The 16553-nt window shown below is 39.4% G+C and overlaps 2 protein-coding genes across 3 annotated transcripts; one reads left to right on the plus strand and one right to left on the minus strand.

Moving 5' to 3' along the window:
* Nucleotides 1–70: 70 nt before the first annotated feature.
* LOC122023568 (probable vacuolar amino acid transporter YPQ1) lies at nt 71–10474 on the minus strand. Of its 2 annotated transcripts, XM_042581732.1 has the most exons (12): nt 10160–10474; nt 9968–10010; nt 9850–9876; nt 9683–9781; nt 9341–9423; nt 9105–9264; nt 930–1004; nt 715–819; nt 603–623; nt 478–536; nt 299–389; nt 71–205 (listed from the first exon to the last, which is right to left on the minus strand). In XM_042581732.1, exons 1-12 carry the CDS (start codon nt 10387–10389, stop codon nt 128–130), a joined length of 1071 nt encoding a protein of 356 aa, XP_042437666.1. In that variant the 5' UTR covers nt 10390–10474; the 3' UTR covers nt 71–127. The 2 variants fall into 2 exon arrangements, with proteins under 2 accessions (XP_042437666.1, XP_042437667.1); XM_042581733.1 differs by lacking the exon at nt 603–623.
* A 2290-nt stretch (nt 10475–12764) lies between these two features.
* LOC122023328 (protein JINGUBANG-like) lies at nt 12765–14132 on the plus strand. Its single transcript, XM_042581381.1, has one exon. It carries the CDS (start codon nt 12765–12767, stop codon nt 14130–14132), a length of 1368 nt encoding a protein of 455 aa, XP_042437315.1.
* The last annotated feature ends 2421 nt before the right edge of the window (nt 14133–16553 follow it).

Genomic DNA, 16553 nt, shown 5'->3' on the forward strand with positions numbered 1-16553 from the left:
ATCTTGTATCGCAATGCTAAACTAGTAAATCTAACTACAATCAACTTCATGTCACATTATTGAAAATAATTGGCATTCTTCTGCAGTGATCGTATGCTTCAGGTTTGTTACACACTACATCCATATTTTAAACAAGGGTTTGCTTGATTTCTTCATCGCTTTCGCCCTTCCGCACGGACTTATAGTAGGCAAATTGCAGGATGATCTGACAAGAATCAGGTCAAGATACATTCAGTACTAAATTTGAAGAATCACAGTAATCATGGAAGACCACAAGCAGAGAAGAGAAGAAGTTTACAAATAGATCGAGCAACACGCAGACGACCGCATCGAGTAACCACGGTGTGTTTCCCTTGATCTTTTCCCACTCTATGCTCCTCAAAAGTATGCTGCACCCAAGATCATAAATCCCAAACATGTAAAACAACATTTTTTTTCATGCAAATAGATAGAGAGATAGTGAGAGGGAGATAAAACCTTCCAACATAAGTTGCATTCGCAATGAGTGCAAACAAGAACATCAAAGGATTTAAACCCTAGAAACATAGACAGCATCAAAAGTTTGGCCATCAATTCTCAAAACTGAAGGATTGAGATCATACCTCGACACTCCCTCGCTTTATCTGTTTGATAATATTGTTCATCAAATACATGCATATATACAATTTTTTTTTTTTGAAGTATCAACTTATCGAATAGGGTACTGATTCTCACATTCAGATATATTTGAGGCAAACGGCCTCCCATATAAATGGCAGCCATGACCCACCCTAAGAGCTGTCCATAAGGGTTTCCTTGTGATGGAACTGTGACTACTTTCTACAATTGAGAAAATAAGAGCAATCATCAAATTATGATATATAAGAAAGTTTTGATTTTGTCTGTGTATTTGTATGAATCATCAATAATGGAACCCGGAAAAGTTGTGCCTGTAGGCCTTCTGTTGATGCTTTAGTATGAAATGGCAAAGTGAGTGAAGCAGCCATGAAAGTTCCATAACCAACCTGAAATAATAATAGTCAGCAAGGAATATATTTAGATAAAGCTTTATATATCCTTAAAAATTAGGTTAAATATTTTATAAATTATGGAATATAGTAGTATTTCTTGAAAAATATTATTTTATAAAGAATAAGTTGTGTTATTAATTTTTTTTTTAAAAAAAAAGAATTGGGATCTCATGTATCAAATAAATTTTGAGTTAACATTATTTTTAATTTTCGACATCAATATCAGAGTGGTAGGTTTGATTTTGGATTTCCTTCTTCCATCATTCATTCCTTAGTTTTATGGTTTTGGGGTTTAGGAGTTTTGTTTTTCTGTTTTACTCAATATTTGAAAGACAAAATAAAATATTTCTCATGTTAGAATTTGTTTTCTTATAGCTTGACTATAATTCTCTATTTTTTTTTAGCTCTCTTGTACTAACATTCGTAGCTAAATTCATTTTATTCCCAATTAAGATGGTTTAGTTGAAGGTTATTTGTTATGTTATTTAATTTTATTTGGTTCAAATAATGAGTGACTCCCAATTAATGGAGTATGTCCGTCACGTTAGTAAATGAGAAATATAATCTAGAATGTGATTATCTAGTGTGAGGTTTTACGTGATTTCGAAGTTAACAAATTTTTTTTCCAAAATTATCTTTCGATTTTTGCCCTTTCGGACAAAAATACCTTCGTGTTATGGTCACTCGCCCAGTCCACTCTTCTTCAGAAAGCTCCGTGGATAGCAAGCGCTCTGTCGCCTGTCTTAGAGGCGTCCTCTTGGGCCTCTCATCGCAATCTCAAGCTTCTCCCTCTTTCCCATTGCTGCACAACCCTCGATTCCTGATGGAAGGAAGCTCTGGAAACTCTTCGATCACTCTGATGCCAGCTTGGACGTCATCACCATCGACACTAACAAGTCCCGTACTCGGATGTCCATTCCTAATCTGGATTCTCTCTTCATTGCCCACGACTACTTAGATATGTTACAGTAGAGGCTCGCCTTCATCCCCTAGTCTCGGTCTCCTCTTTCGTTGCCACCATCGTCGAATCGGATTATGGTGAACTACAAAGGAACAATTCGCTTAATGGGTTTGGACCCTTTCACTTTAGGTCAAGCTTAGCCCTTCCTCGAAGAGGCCTAGATGTTGGTGCAATTTGTACTAATGATCTAACTCAGGTTTTGATGAATAACAAGGGGATTAAAGTTAGAATGTGTTGTTTGTCTAATTATTTTATCAAGGAGCAGGAGTTGACGGATCTGGAGAATCTGACACCAAGCTGAAATCCAGCTAGGTTCGCGGGACCGATAGCTGGTGGGAAGTCCAGATAGATCCACGGGGCCCAATATTTGGCAGCAAGTCCGGTTGGGTCCGTGAGACATGATAACCGGTCGAAGTTCAGTTGGGTCTACGAACCTGACAACTGGTGGGAAGACCTGGTAGGTCAAAAGATAAGTCAAGCGACTGCAGTTGGTAAGTAAGAGGTAAGCAACTGGAGGAGAGATCCAGTGAAGACGCGTTCCCGGTTGAGGGAACTGTAGACGTCTGTAACGACCCGGCCCTCTTGGCCCATTTGGCGGCCCATTTGGCGACCTCTCATGTCGTCGACTGTCGGTCCTTATGTCGTCGGCCCATTTGGAGACCTCTAATGTCGTCGACCGACGACCCTTGGCCGTGTCGTTACTCACTAGGACTTTCCACCCCTGGTCAGTGGATTTTTGCCTCCCCCAGGATTCGAACTCTAAACCTCCAGGCTTAAGTATTAGAGTTTATGAATCCTGGTAACCAAGTGAGGTCGCCTTTTTATTGTAACGACCCGGCCTCTTGGGCGGCTCTTATGCCGTCGGCCCATTTGGCGACCTCTCATATCGTCGACCGACGACCCTTTGGCCGTGTCGTTACTCACTAGGACTTTCCACCTCTGACAGTGGATTTTTGCCTCCCCCAGGATTCGAAGTCTAAACCTCCAAGCTTAAGTATTAGAGTTTATGAATCCTGGTAACCAAGTGAGATGAACTCACTTGGCTACCATGATTCATAAACTCTAGTACTTAAGCCTCGAGGTCTAGAGTTCGAATCCTGGGAGAGGCAAAAATCCACTAGCCAGGGGTGGAAAGTCCTAGTGAGTAACGGCACGGCCAAAGGATCGTCGGTCGACAACATGAGAGGTCGCCAAATGGGCCGATGACATAAGGGCCGCCAGTTGGGCCGCCACAAAGGTCGCCAAAGGGCCGGGTCGTTACATTAATCTCACTTGGTTACCAGGATTCATAAACTCTAATACTTAAGCCTAGAGGTTTAGAGTTCGAATCCTGGGGGAGGCAAAAATCCACTGCCAGGGGTGGAAAGTCCTAGTGAGTAACGGCACGACCAAAGGGTCATCGGTCGACGACATGAGAGGTCGCCAAATGGGCCGACGACATAAGGGCCGCCACAAGGGCCGCCCAAGAGGCCAAAAGGGCCGAGTCGTTACAACGTCGGTACAACTTAGCTCCATTTGGGAAACTTAAGTTGAGACATTGACTAGATCCTAGTCTCGAGGAGACAAGATCTAATTACTACTCCTATCTTATTAATATTGTGTTAACTCTATTTTGCAAGATAAATATATTGTTATTTGCCTAGATTAACTTCTTTTTACAGGAATTCAAAGGCTGAAAAGAGGAAGTCTAGACACTCGGAAGGAATCCGGGCCTCACCCGGGTAGGCCGCAAGCACCCAGGCGCTCGGACCAGAAAAGTTATCCCGAATCTGAGTTGGAGCGTCATGATTGGCTGAACCCAAGTCAACGGTCTAGGCACCCTGAAGGGGTCCAGGCGCCGAGAAGTGGATAAACTTCACGAATAAAGTTTCGATGAGAAATCGCCACGTCAGCAACGGTCCAAGCGCCCTAAGGGTTTACAGGCGCCTGGAATGGGCGTATATAAGAGCCTTTGACTAGCAGCTTCAGGACATCAACTACTACAAGTTTCATTCTTGCGTGTTGCTCTGAAAATGCTCCGACGACACCGAAATGCTGCTCTTAAATTCAAAGAACAAGTGATTCAAATTTCTTTTCTATTTGTCGGTAACAATTAATTTCAGTTCTTGTACTCAATATTTATAACTAATTATTCGAACTAATAGTGATTGTCCAACGAAAGTGATCGATGATTGTAGACTTTGGAGTAAGAGTTGTTATAGATTCTGAACCAAGTAAAACTATCTATGTTAATATTATTTTCTATTTTCTTTATTTTGCTGCATAACTTATTTTAATTCGTAATTTTCAAAAAATACTATTCATCCCCTAACGTATTTGGTCCTACACTAGATGTCTTTTGTAGGTGGCTACAATGACGGTAGAAGAGTAAGGACGATTATGGTGAGGTTGTATATTTCCAGGTTATATATGAAAACTTAAGCTAAACACGACCTTAGATTCTACCTTGTTGCCGGCTTTTATTTTCAATTTTTTTCATAATTGAATAATTTATTTTTATTTCTTATTATTTATTTATTTTTCAAATTTTGACTTATAAAATGTAAGAAATTGTAGAAACAACTACTACAACACGAGAATTAATCTCTCTTTACCATGCTTTTTATTATGGTTATTGTTGGATATTATTTGTCTAAGAAAAAACTATGGGTATATTGATCTTCGACATTGAGATCCAATAGTTGGGTCCGGTTAGTTGTCTCAACGATGAGTCAATGACTCTAATCGATAGAGCTCGGTATGACGATGTGGACCTTATTCCATTTATACTCTCGACATCCCATTTCGATTATCGTAGTACCCTTTCGGATAAGAGACATACTTTCCTTGGTATCGTCGCTACCGACCTAATCTTGTCGGTCGTCGAATCATCCCTTCGGATATCAGTACAACCCTTTGGGTAAACTCATCCCTAAGAATAAGAGTATTAAGGTCGAGGTGAAGGTTAGACCTTCTTTACTTAAGACGATATTGTCCCACCCAGGTGCTTACGGTTTATTAACAATCGTCTCCCAAAATACAATGACTTGCGTCTCAAAATAGGAGCACTCAAAATTTTGAGCCCTAACGAACTTTCAAAGCCTTGTAACTCTTAAGAGAGGAGCGAGAGAATAGAACTAAAGAGGAGAATTCATAACTTGAGAATTGAGTTAGAATTAAGTGATTTGAGTGGAAGAAATAAGATTTGTTTTATAGGGATGAAGGGTTACTCTCAAGAACTGAAAAGTTTCTTCTAAGAGTTTAAAGGATATGTGATGTGTCTTTTCTCTTAAACCTTTTCATTAAATATTTTCTTTATGATTAATTTAATTGATTAATATGATTAATTATTTATTTAATGTATTGTAAATATTAATTAATCAATTAATTAATATCACAATTAATCAATAAAATTAATTATAATTTCATACCCCTTAATAGTTCCACATACTCAAGTTAGCGTTCATCCATGAATCCAACTTGTATACGAATCAAATTTTCATCCGATCATACCGGAGCAACCCTTCATTAATCATTAATTTCTCATTCACTCGAGAAATTGGTTTACGACGGTCTACTCGTGAAGTAGTCGTCTTATCCCTAAAGGTCACCAAACCAATTTTCCAACAATTCGCCACATGAATGAAAATTATGGATAAATTTCAAATCTTAAACAAGAGTTTCATCGGAAGACTATTGCATCAGGAAAGGTAGTTTGTGGGTTTAAACCTTCCGTAGTGGAATACGATCAGAATTACTTAGCTGGCCAATGAACTATATCTTGAATTGTTCAGACGTTAGTGTAAACCAAGACAATTATATCCACATAATAGCCCCTAGGCTTTTACTAGTTCTCTATCGTGTTCGTTTTAGCCATGTACAAAGCTTGGGATTCGTAAGTATTTTATTGAAGTGGCCCGTCTTGACACTTATATAAGTAACCTCCTATTAAGAGTATCCTGCAATACCCTATTATATGATTTATGGTATAATATAGGAATCATTAAAAACTTTTGTTCATCCTTTACTCATTTCATAGGTTGTACCTTTTGTCTCCAGGAATGAGTTGGAGTAATTACTCCTAGGTGCCTCGAATCTTGTAGCTTAGTTGTCCCATTTTGAACCATAATCTTGGGATCTCCAGTCAACATGGTTGGATTACAACTACTCAATTTTAATGTTGAGTTTTAGACTCATTTCCCTAGACATACAGTATAATTGATCTCTTAGTAAGCTTAACGGATCCACACAATTCTCCATATTCAATGGAGATTTTACCACTAGAGATCTACTGCTTTAATGATATTAAGTCATTTCAAAACTTACCATTTAACACTAGCGCCCTTCTCATAATTTCTTAGATATTATAATGTATCATATATATTGGCACAGTAGTTAGCCGCCACATTTATAGGGCTCATTAGAAGGTTCGTGACCTTTCAATGTCATATAGAAAATTTTCATTTCTATCTCTGGGACTTGTGGTTTACCGAGAGGACAATTTCCTCCATAACTTTCAGGATAAACTTAAAACTTATCAACATAGCTTTTATTATCTTCTCAATGTTTACGCCACCATTGTTGAATTGAGGTGAATGTGATATAGTCAATTATTGGAATGCTGCTCTTCCTTAGCTTGAGAAATATTCCTTAAGCAATATCCTGCATTCTCTCCCTCAATCACCATGGATGATGATCTTGCTTAGTTGATTTTTCTAACAATATTTCTAGTGTTTTATAAAACACTTCAAGGGTCTCAATATTGCTTAAAAGCAAGTCTTCATGACTCTAATTTTCTGATTTCACCGAGTTAAAACTATGGTTGTCTAATCAGGATGATGATCACGATTACACTTGTTGTCAAAAAGTGCTCAATCTAGAAAGTATGCATCACTTGGTCTTCCAATTTCACTCAGCTAGAGCTATGATCATCTAATTGGAGTGTTGATCAGGATAGTATTACTCTTAGAGAGATACTCAACTCAGGAAGCATACATCCCTTGATCTTCCAATCTTATCAAGCCAAAGCTGCAGTCGTTTGATTGGAGTGTTGACCAAGATTGTATTACTCTTTGAGAGATATTTGACTCAAGAAGTATACATCCTTGGTCTTCCAATCTCATTGAGCCAAAGCCGCGGTCGTTTGATTAGAGTGATGACCAAGATTGTATTACTCTTCGAGAGATACTCGACTCTAGAAGTATACATCCCTTGGTCTTCCAATCTCATCGAGCCATAGCTATAGTCGTTTGATTGGAGTGATGACCATGATTGCATTTATTCTTCGTAAGACACTTGACTTAATTCTTAGCTATTTGTAACACATGTAATGCAATCCATCTAACTCATCTATTTTTGACCTCCACTTAGGTCTTATTGAGTTAGACTCAAGTCTAGCTTTTTACTAAGTGGGCTTGATCTTCTATCTGAAGACCTTCATTAGTCCTCTTTTTGGATAGTATAAACTCACTATCCTCAACTTCGTGACTTTAGTCAAATGACCCCCACAAAGTCTTGACCATCATTATACCCATTGTATAATTTTGTTGTCCATCATTTTAGGCATGGTTCTCACATAGGAAAATTCTATTCTTTCTTGTGAGTAATTCTCCCATCGCTTAAGGTTTACTTTTAGATGTGCTAGGACATCTTTTGATAGTAACATTAAGAGATACATTTTCTTCAAGTAATACAGTATCTTTTACTGTCATTGCTTGAAGACGATTACGGAGAATCTCCAATTTTTCTCCAGTAGGAGTGGAACCTACAGTCGCCATAATTGCCAATATTGTCTTAAGATTGTTGGATATTATTCATCTAAGAAAAAATATAGGTATATTGATCTTCAATGTTGAGATCCAACAGTTGAGCCCGATTAGTCATATCGACGATGAGTCAATGACTCTAACCAGTGGAACTCAGTATGGTGATATGGACCTTGTCCCATTTATACTCTCGACATCCCCTTTAGGTTATCGAAGTACCCATTCGAGCAAGAGACATACCTTTCTTGGTATCGTCGCTACTGACTTAATCTTATCGGTCATCAAATCATCCCTTCGGAAATAGATACAACCCCTTTGGGTAAACTCATCCCTAAGGATAAGAGTATTAAGGTCGAGATGAAGGCTAGGCCTTCTTTCCTTAAGACGATATTGTCTTGCTCAGGTGCTTACGGTTTATTGGCAATCGTCTCCCAAGATACAACGACTTGCGTCTCGAAATAGGAGCACTCCAAATTTCGAGCCCTTTCGAACTTTCGAAGCCTTGAAACTCTTAAGAGAGGAGAGAGAGAATATAACCCAAGAGAAAAATTCACAACTTGAGAATTGAGTTAGAATTAAGTGATTTGAGTGGAAGGAATGAGGTTTGTTTTCCAGAGGTGAAGGATTACTCTCAAGAGGTTAAAGGTTTTTTTCAAGAGGTGAAAGGACATAGGATGTGTCTTTTCCCTTAAACCTTTTCACTTAAACATTTTCATTAAATCTTTTCATTATGATTAATTTAATTGATTAATATGAGTAACTATTTACTTAATTTATTGTAAATATTAATCAATTAATTAATATCATAATGATTAATCTTTTAATGAATCAATAAATTAATCAATGAAATTAATTATAATTTTATATCCCTCAATAGTTCCACATATTCGAGTTAGCGTTTATCTATGAATCCAACTTGTATACGAATCAAATTTTTTTTTCGATCATACCGGAGCAACCCTCCATTAACCATTAATTTCTCATTCACTCGAGAAATTGATTTACGACGATCTACTCGCGAAATAACCGTCTTATCCCTAAAAGTCACCAAACCAATTTTTCAACAGTTATGACTCTAAACTCCAAATCCACCAATAAAATTATCGTAAGGTATAGTCGATATTAATTGTCTTCTTCTCTAAAAGGTGTTGTGAGGACGCATAGATTGTCATCAACAACGATATAGATAGGCTTCCCATGCTCGCTCAGTCTATTATAAAACTCTTTCTAAGATTGATTTATGGAAAAGATAAGCCTTAATCTAATTTGAACCTTAGGTCACAATCAATAAAAGTGTAATTGAAGGATCTAAATCGAATGTTGTTGGAAGAGTGAACACACAAAAGAAAGAGTACAAGTCACAAAGGTATCTAGGAAGGAAATACTTACCGAGCCAAAGATCCTACAGCGAGATTGATGCTTTGGCGATCCATCTCCATCAGAATCAGAGGATGTGATGTACCCTAATGTCGACGGTCCACTCCGAGCTTGTCCAAGGTATGACGACTTACATGGCGGTGTCCCGCTGCTTGCCAAAGACCTCGCCGACCTACAATAGATGTTATAACTAAGCAAATTTTGCAAGTAGTTATTAGTTTTTGGCTAGAAAAACAACTCTTAATTACATGTAGTGTAAGTCTCCAAGAACAGTAGTTGGTATTGGTTGTGTATGCTTTGTATTCAAACCTTCACAGCTCTTGTCCTCAACCTATAGCAAGTTAAGTCAATAATCTTCTTAAGAATAATAAAAATGTGACAATTTAGTGATTATTATTATCCCATTGAGAAAAACATAAGTTGGATCATATAGGCAATCTTGCCTCGGTTCGACATTCAGTGCACATAAGTCATGCTCATACATAAGTCAATTGATTCTAGTGCAAATCAAGCTCTAGATTTGCAACACTATGGAGGCGCGCACACGCACAAGATCATTATCTTCTTCGTATTACTCATTAATTACTGACCTTTGCTTGAGCTCCTAAGCCAGTGCTCTTCCTCCACCTTGGCCAGTGATCATAGTAAAGCACCTGCAGCACCAGCACAGCCGTCGTGGCTGTGTACAACTGCACACCATGAAATCGATTGAAAAAACCTAATTAAGTTAACTGCAACAGCAACACACATCACTTACCACCGCAGTGTAAAATTGTGTAGGCAACTGATCGAACCCATGCGAGAACAAAATAAAACCCTAAGTTAGTTTTCAGATATACAAATTCACTGAATCGAAAGTCGAAGAAGATGCCCACCGTGACCGGCTCGAGAAGGCACCCTACCAAGTTGAAGACATCCCTACGAGCAAAGGGATTGTGATGATAATCATAAATTGATTCCAATTGATAATGACATTATATTATATTAATGAGATTATAAACGACTATGAAAATAGTAATTTAAGTACGCTCGATAATCATAAAACATAAAATACATATTATGTCTACCCTGCGACCCAAGCGAGGAGGAAGGTGAGGGATACGCCATGGCCGGACTTGTTGAGGAAGTTGGAGACGATTTGCGGGATCTCGGCGACTCCCCAGCAGAGGAGGCTGGCAATCCCCAGCGCGAACGACGCCTCGCTGCTCCGGCTGCACACGCAGTCGCTAAAGTACCTCTCGATCCACCCCACGCACGCCAAGCAGGAGGAGGAGGAGGAGGATGACCGGAGCTCCATGGATATCTCTCTCTTTCTTGCTCTCTCTCTCTCTGTTTGTCTCTGTTTGTTGAGGAGTGCAAAGAGAGGAATATTGATGGAGAATATGCGGAGAATCGAGCAGGGAAAAGGATAGATTCGCCGGGTACAATGATTGGTCGTCGACATGTACGGACGGTCGGAGGAGAGAGTATCTGGACAGCGGTTCGTTCCAGGTTCTGTGGGGGCTAGATACAATGAACCTGATCGTCGGGTGAATCTCTTGGGCAAGGGATATCCAACCTGTAAACAAATTTAGTGTTCAATTTTATAAATAAACTCGAATTAAATGAAAGTGGAGTCTTAAATAAATAAATTAGGTGTTTAGTGTTGGACTATATAAAATTTGAAAATGTATATAAAATAAATAAATTTAAACACTAGTAAATATATATAATTTTCATGTAATAAATAAACATTTAATCTAATAATTTATAAGAAAATAATAGGATTTTTAATTTAAATTTTTTTTGAAGAGGCTATGGATAAGTAAATAAATAAGTGACGTCGGATATAATAGCAATTATTTTACACTAAATAGAAAGAGAATTTGAGAAGGAAAGAAAAGAAATAAAATAAAAAGAAATCCTGTTCTCTAGGTTTTATTAAGAAAAAAAACTATTAAAAATAAAGATAATTCTTTAAACAGCTAAACATATATTTTTATAGGCAATTCTTGACATATACAAAACTGTCAAAAATAATCTAAATACTATAAAAACATAAATAAAAAAAATATGTTCGGGTCCTCCTAAAAAAATACTAAAATATATTTTTCAGATCTAAAACTTGACAGTTATGAGTTTCACTTGGTAACAAATGTTGACCTCTAAAAAATCTACATGTCAATATAAATAAAATATAGATATGATATCTGAATCAAAAGTTATGATCCATTAAAAACTAGGTCCTCCTGGGTTGATCTTGCATCAATAAGTTTAAATATAACAAGAAAAATTAACTGGTAAGAGAATAAGGAAAGGAAGAATAAAAGTTCTAGTGAACTACAAAAGCAACTCAAAAGGAAAAGAGATGATTAGTAATCTTTGTTCCTTTTTAGTGGTCCTTGCCTCGAATAAGTTGTTAGTCACGATCAATAATGAATCACACTTTCATTAAGTCGGATCACTTAATGAATACATAATGTCATGACTTTCTCTTTGTTTGTTATCTTGTCCCTATTTTTTTTACTCTAAAGTTTCGCCTTTCCACTTAGTGTTTCTTCTCTTCTAATCTTTATCGAGCATTGTTTCTCTTTCAATCCTTTAAATTTGAATTGCTAGTGTGGCCTAGTACTAGGGCAAAGGCATGTAAGAATTTCTAATTTCCTTTAAAAGTTTGTTGATGTGTTGTGGGTTCCTTTTTTGTTTATTTGATTGCTCGACAAAGAATTCGAAAAATAAGATAATTAAATCCCCTTCTTAAAATAGTTATCGTAATCCTTTTCCTAAACTTGGAGCAACTAATTTCAAACCATCCATTCAAAACGTTCGAGCGAGAAGGCTTCTCTATGGCAATCGAGAGCTAAAAATTCAAGAGTGCAAAAATATTAATTCGACACGAATATGAAATTTTCATAGTCGTTAGTTTTTTTTATAAACAACAAAAAATAACTAATTGGAATTATATCTAGCGGATTGAAGTCATTTTCAATAGACTACCCAATTATTATCTATAAAAGTGGATTAAAAGGAAAAAAAAATAAGAAACTTAACAAATTTAGAATATTTGGATTATTTTCATTATAACGGTGATAAAGAAGGATCTACCGAGTTATTGATCTAGCCAAGGCCCTTGACTAGATCAACCGGGAGTCTAAGGTCTAAGTAGGAGATGACCTCAGACTTAGTCAACATAGACTCCATGAGTCGTGTCAATAGTCAATCCGATTAGCCAAGTTTATCCAACCACCGAGTCAATCAGTCTATTTGACAGCTCGAATCAATTTGAGCACTCCGACTCCCTGACTTTCCAACTTCCCAACTTCTCGGTATGTGAAGGTGGTTATAATGATGCTCTTCAATTGCTTTGAATGAGGTTTTTTTTAGAATTTTAACATGCCATATAACATTATAAAAAATTATTGAAATATTCTCAATTGTTAAAGTTTTGAGTTTATTTTTTTAATATATATTTTAATTAATTATTATTTTTAATAAAATTTAATGGATATATATATATATATAAAAAGAAAATAGGAGGAGAAAAGAAGAGGGAAACGCGGGGAGCATGAGGCCGTGCGCGTTCGCCGCCACCGGAAAAGCATACGCCACCAGCTCTCCTCCCTCCCTGCGCCGCTCCTCCTCCTTCAAATCCAACTCCTTCCTTAATCCTTGGGACATCTCCATATCGCATCGATGGATCGCGCGATGATGGACGACGGCGACAGCAGCAGTAGCCACAGCCTCCCCTACGGCACCGTGCAGCACTCCGATCCGCTGATGCACCACCACTCCGCCGCCGCCTCCGCCGACGACGTCGATGGCTTCGTCCGCCACTCCAGCTCCACCACCGCCAGCTCCGGCTTTTATTCTGACTACCCCTTGGCCACCTCCGGCGAGAACTCCCCGTTCGTCATGTCCCCCTGGCACCAGTCCTCCACCCCCTTCCCCTGCGACGCCGTCTCTTCCGCCTCCGCCACCGGCCTCCTCGCCTCCCTCGTCCGCGAGGAAGGCCACATCTACTCCCTCGCCGCCGTCGGCGACGTCCTCTATACCGGATCCGACAGCAAGAACATCCGCGTATGGAAGAGCCAGAAGGACTTCGCCGGCTTCAAGTCCAGCAGCGGCCTCGTGAAGGCCATCGTCGTCGCCGCCGACCGCATCTTCACCGGCCACCAGGACGGCAAGATCCGGGTGTGGCGCGTCTCCCCCAAGAACCCCACCGTCCACAAGCGCATCGGCAATCTCCCTCGCCTCAAGGACGTCCTCCGCAGCTCCCTCAAGCCGTCCAACTACGTCGAGGTCCGCCGCCACCGCAGCGCCCTGTGGATCCGCCACTCCGACGCCATCTCCTGCCTCAGCCTCAACGAGGACCACGGCCTCCTCTACTCCGCCTCCTGGGACAAGACCTTCAAGGTCTGGCGCATCGCCGACTCCCGCTGCCTCGAGTCCGTCATCGCCCACGACGACGCCGTCAACTCCATCGTCGCCGCCTTCGGGGGCCTCGTCTTCACCGGCTCCGCCGACGGCACCGTCAAGGTGTGGCGCCGCGAGCTGATGACCAAGGCCACAAAGCACACGCCGGTGCAGACCCTGCTGAAGCAGGAGTGCGCCGTCACGGCCGTCGCCGTCAGCTCCTCCGCGCCCGTCGTCTACTGCGGTTCCTCCGACGGGCTCGTCAACTTCTGGGAAGGCGAGGTCAAGCTGGCGCACGGAGGGGTGCTCCGTGGCCACAAGATGGCGGTGCTCTGCCTCGTCGCGGCCGGGGGCCTCCTGGTCAGCGGCTCCGCCGACAAAAACATCTGCGTGTGGCGGCGGGACGGCGCCGTGCACAGCTGCCTCTCGGTGCTGAGCGGCCACACGGGACCGGTGAAGTGCCTCGCCATGGTGGCGGAGGAAGAGCGAGAGGAAGGCGGTGCCGGCGCGGGAAGTTGGATCGTGTACAGCGGGAGTCTGGACAAGTCAGTCAAGGTGTGGCGAGTGTCGGAGCAGCCGCCGGAGGCGCTGCTGAGGGGCCCAATGAACGTGCCGACCGACATGGACGATGCGGTGGGCCACCACTGACGACATCTTGAGATCCTAAAGCTCCTGTCTTTTCCATCCATCAGTCAATCTCCTTGGGTCAACGCTTTCATATTGAGGACAGTCAACGCTACACCATTAGATCACGGGTCAACTACCTTCAATTTTGACCTCCTTTATGCCTGTTTCAACCCAAAGAACACCACAAATTATATATTTTTTTTTAGGACTTTGATTTTTACAAATCTCTTTGTAATGTCTTGTTTTCCCCCTTTTATATAATATATTTTTCATCTTTGTTGTTTCGCTCCCTCCCCATTTTTTAGGATTAATAGTCCGAAGAGTCAAATACTTGAATTATAATAAAAACTAGGTTAATAGTTCGATGATTTGCTATCATAATTGATATGATTTTCAAGTAAGTCTAACATTCGTAGTGAATATAAATACTAGCTAGTTTACAATTTGAAATTAATTCTCTAGAGTTTTCCAAATTTTAATATCAACACTAAGTTTTGTTGTTGGAAGTTCTCATGATATTGATCCAACATATTAGAATTGGATCAATCAGCTCAACAAGTCGACGACAAACCAGTAGGACATCAATATAATATGAATAACATTTCTTTTGAATTATCGATTTATCCATTTTAGAATGACTCTTCTTATGGACTCATCCCCTTAGAATGACTCACTAATTATAATTTTTCGATAGCCTAGGTATCTGATTAATTTTGAGATGGATGGCATTCCCCTTGGTACTCCCATTAGGTAAATCAGAAAATATGAACAGTTAGTGGCCCAGTAGCCCACATGGCCCAATTTTCGAATGCGATGCTAAATTCCTTATTGGTCTTTAGTTTCAAACCTTGATTGTGTTGGTAATTTACTAGGGCTTTGTTATTGCGGTCCGGAAGACTAGAATGACTCACTTTTTTTTTTAATCCAAGTATTTAACTCTTGCTATCTAACCAATCTTTGAGATGACTAACCTAGGTTTACAGAAATTTCTCATCAACTATTAGGATAAATTAGGAGGTACAGGTATATCTTGATGGATAACCCAATGTTACAAGTAATTTTAACTCCTCAAAAATAATGTGTCCTAAGTAAAATTTCATAAATCATATATATTCATCTCATGAATACTAAAGGGTTTTACCCTTTAGTCTTCCAATCTAATGGTTCAAAATTAATCATTCAATCCAATGGTTCAAAATTGACCATTTATCTTTCTAGTTGAATTCAAGTTCACCCAATGAGTCTAACTCTTGGAACCATCACCTAATGAGTCTAATTCATTGAACCATATTAATCCAAATTGGTTCCATGAATCTAATTCGAATTAGACTCAATCCAATAATTGGATTTAATTGAGTCTCACTCAATGAGTCTAATTCGGATTAGATTTAATCCAATAATCGATCATATGAACTCATCTCCAAATCAACTTGTTCTTTGTGTATGACCCAATAGGTTCTCGTTGTTGGTTGGTCCTAAGAAGATCGTACCGGTTCCACTATACAAAAATTTTGTACAAGTGTCGAACCTTTCCTAAACAACATATTGTGTTCTTTAGAAATTAAATTAAGAATCGCAAACGGAACTTAACATTATTGATTCCAAATTTAACTTAACTGTTCTTAATGGTTTAGATTTGGATCGTAAACGATGCTTAACATTATTGATCCAAATCCACCTATGTTATAAATTCAATTAAATATTAATTTCCAAAATCGGCTTCTAGGACTGCATGGCGAGACACTAGTCCTTCTTGGGTATGAGATCATCCACCATCGCCTAGATAAAGCATTTTAAAGAAATCTAATATTTAATTTCCTTATATAACACTAGGTTTAACCAAAATGAACAATTGAATCACAAATTTGAAAAAAAAAAAAAAAAAACACAAACTCGAATCACAAATTCGAAACTCTAGAATCATATGCCTCTAATGTTTAGAATTCATACAAAGAAAAAACTAGCATGATGCGAAAAATAATTACTAGTTATACCTTTCTTTGTATGCAACGACCTCTTGATCTTCTACCGTATTCCTCTTCTTATCTCGGACGTTGTGTGGGCAACGATCTACCGAGATGAGAACCACCCAAGCCCTTCTTCTTCCTCACCAAGTTTCGGTCACCAAGACTCCTCCAAGGAAGTAGAGGTTCGGCCACCACCACCAAGCTCCAAGGGATGCAAGAAACAAAGTCTCCTATCTCTCCTTCTTCTCCTAGTTAGAACCGGCCACCAACAAGAGCTCCAAGAGAGGGATGAAACCGGCCACTAAAGAAGAAGAGAAGAGGAGAAGAAGAAGCTCTAGGGCCGGCCACCACTAAGGAAGAGAGGGAGGAAAATAGAATAGAGTTGTTAGCCATAAAGACACCTCTACCCCCTCTTTTATAATCCTTGGTCTTGGGAAATAAGGAAAAATTAAATAAAATCTTCCTTATTATCTTT

Source organism: Zingiber officinale, chromosome 9B (genome assembly GCF_018446385.1).
Source record: "Zingiber officinale cultivar Zhangliang chromosome 9B, Zo_v1.1, whole genome shotgun sequence".
NCBI classification, from domain to species: domain Eukaryota; kingdom Viridiplantae; phylum Streptophyta; class Magnoliopsida; order Zingiberales; family Zingiberaceae; genus Zingiber; species Zingiber officinale.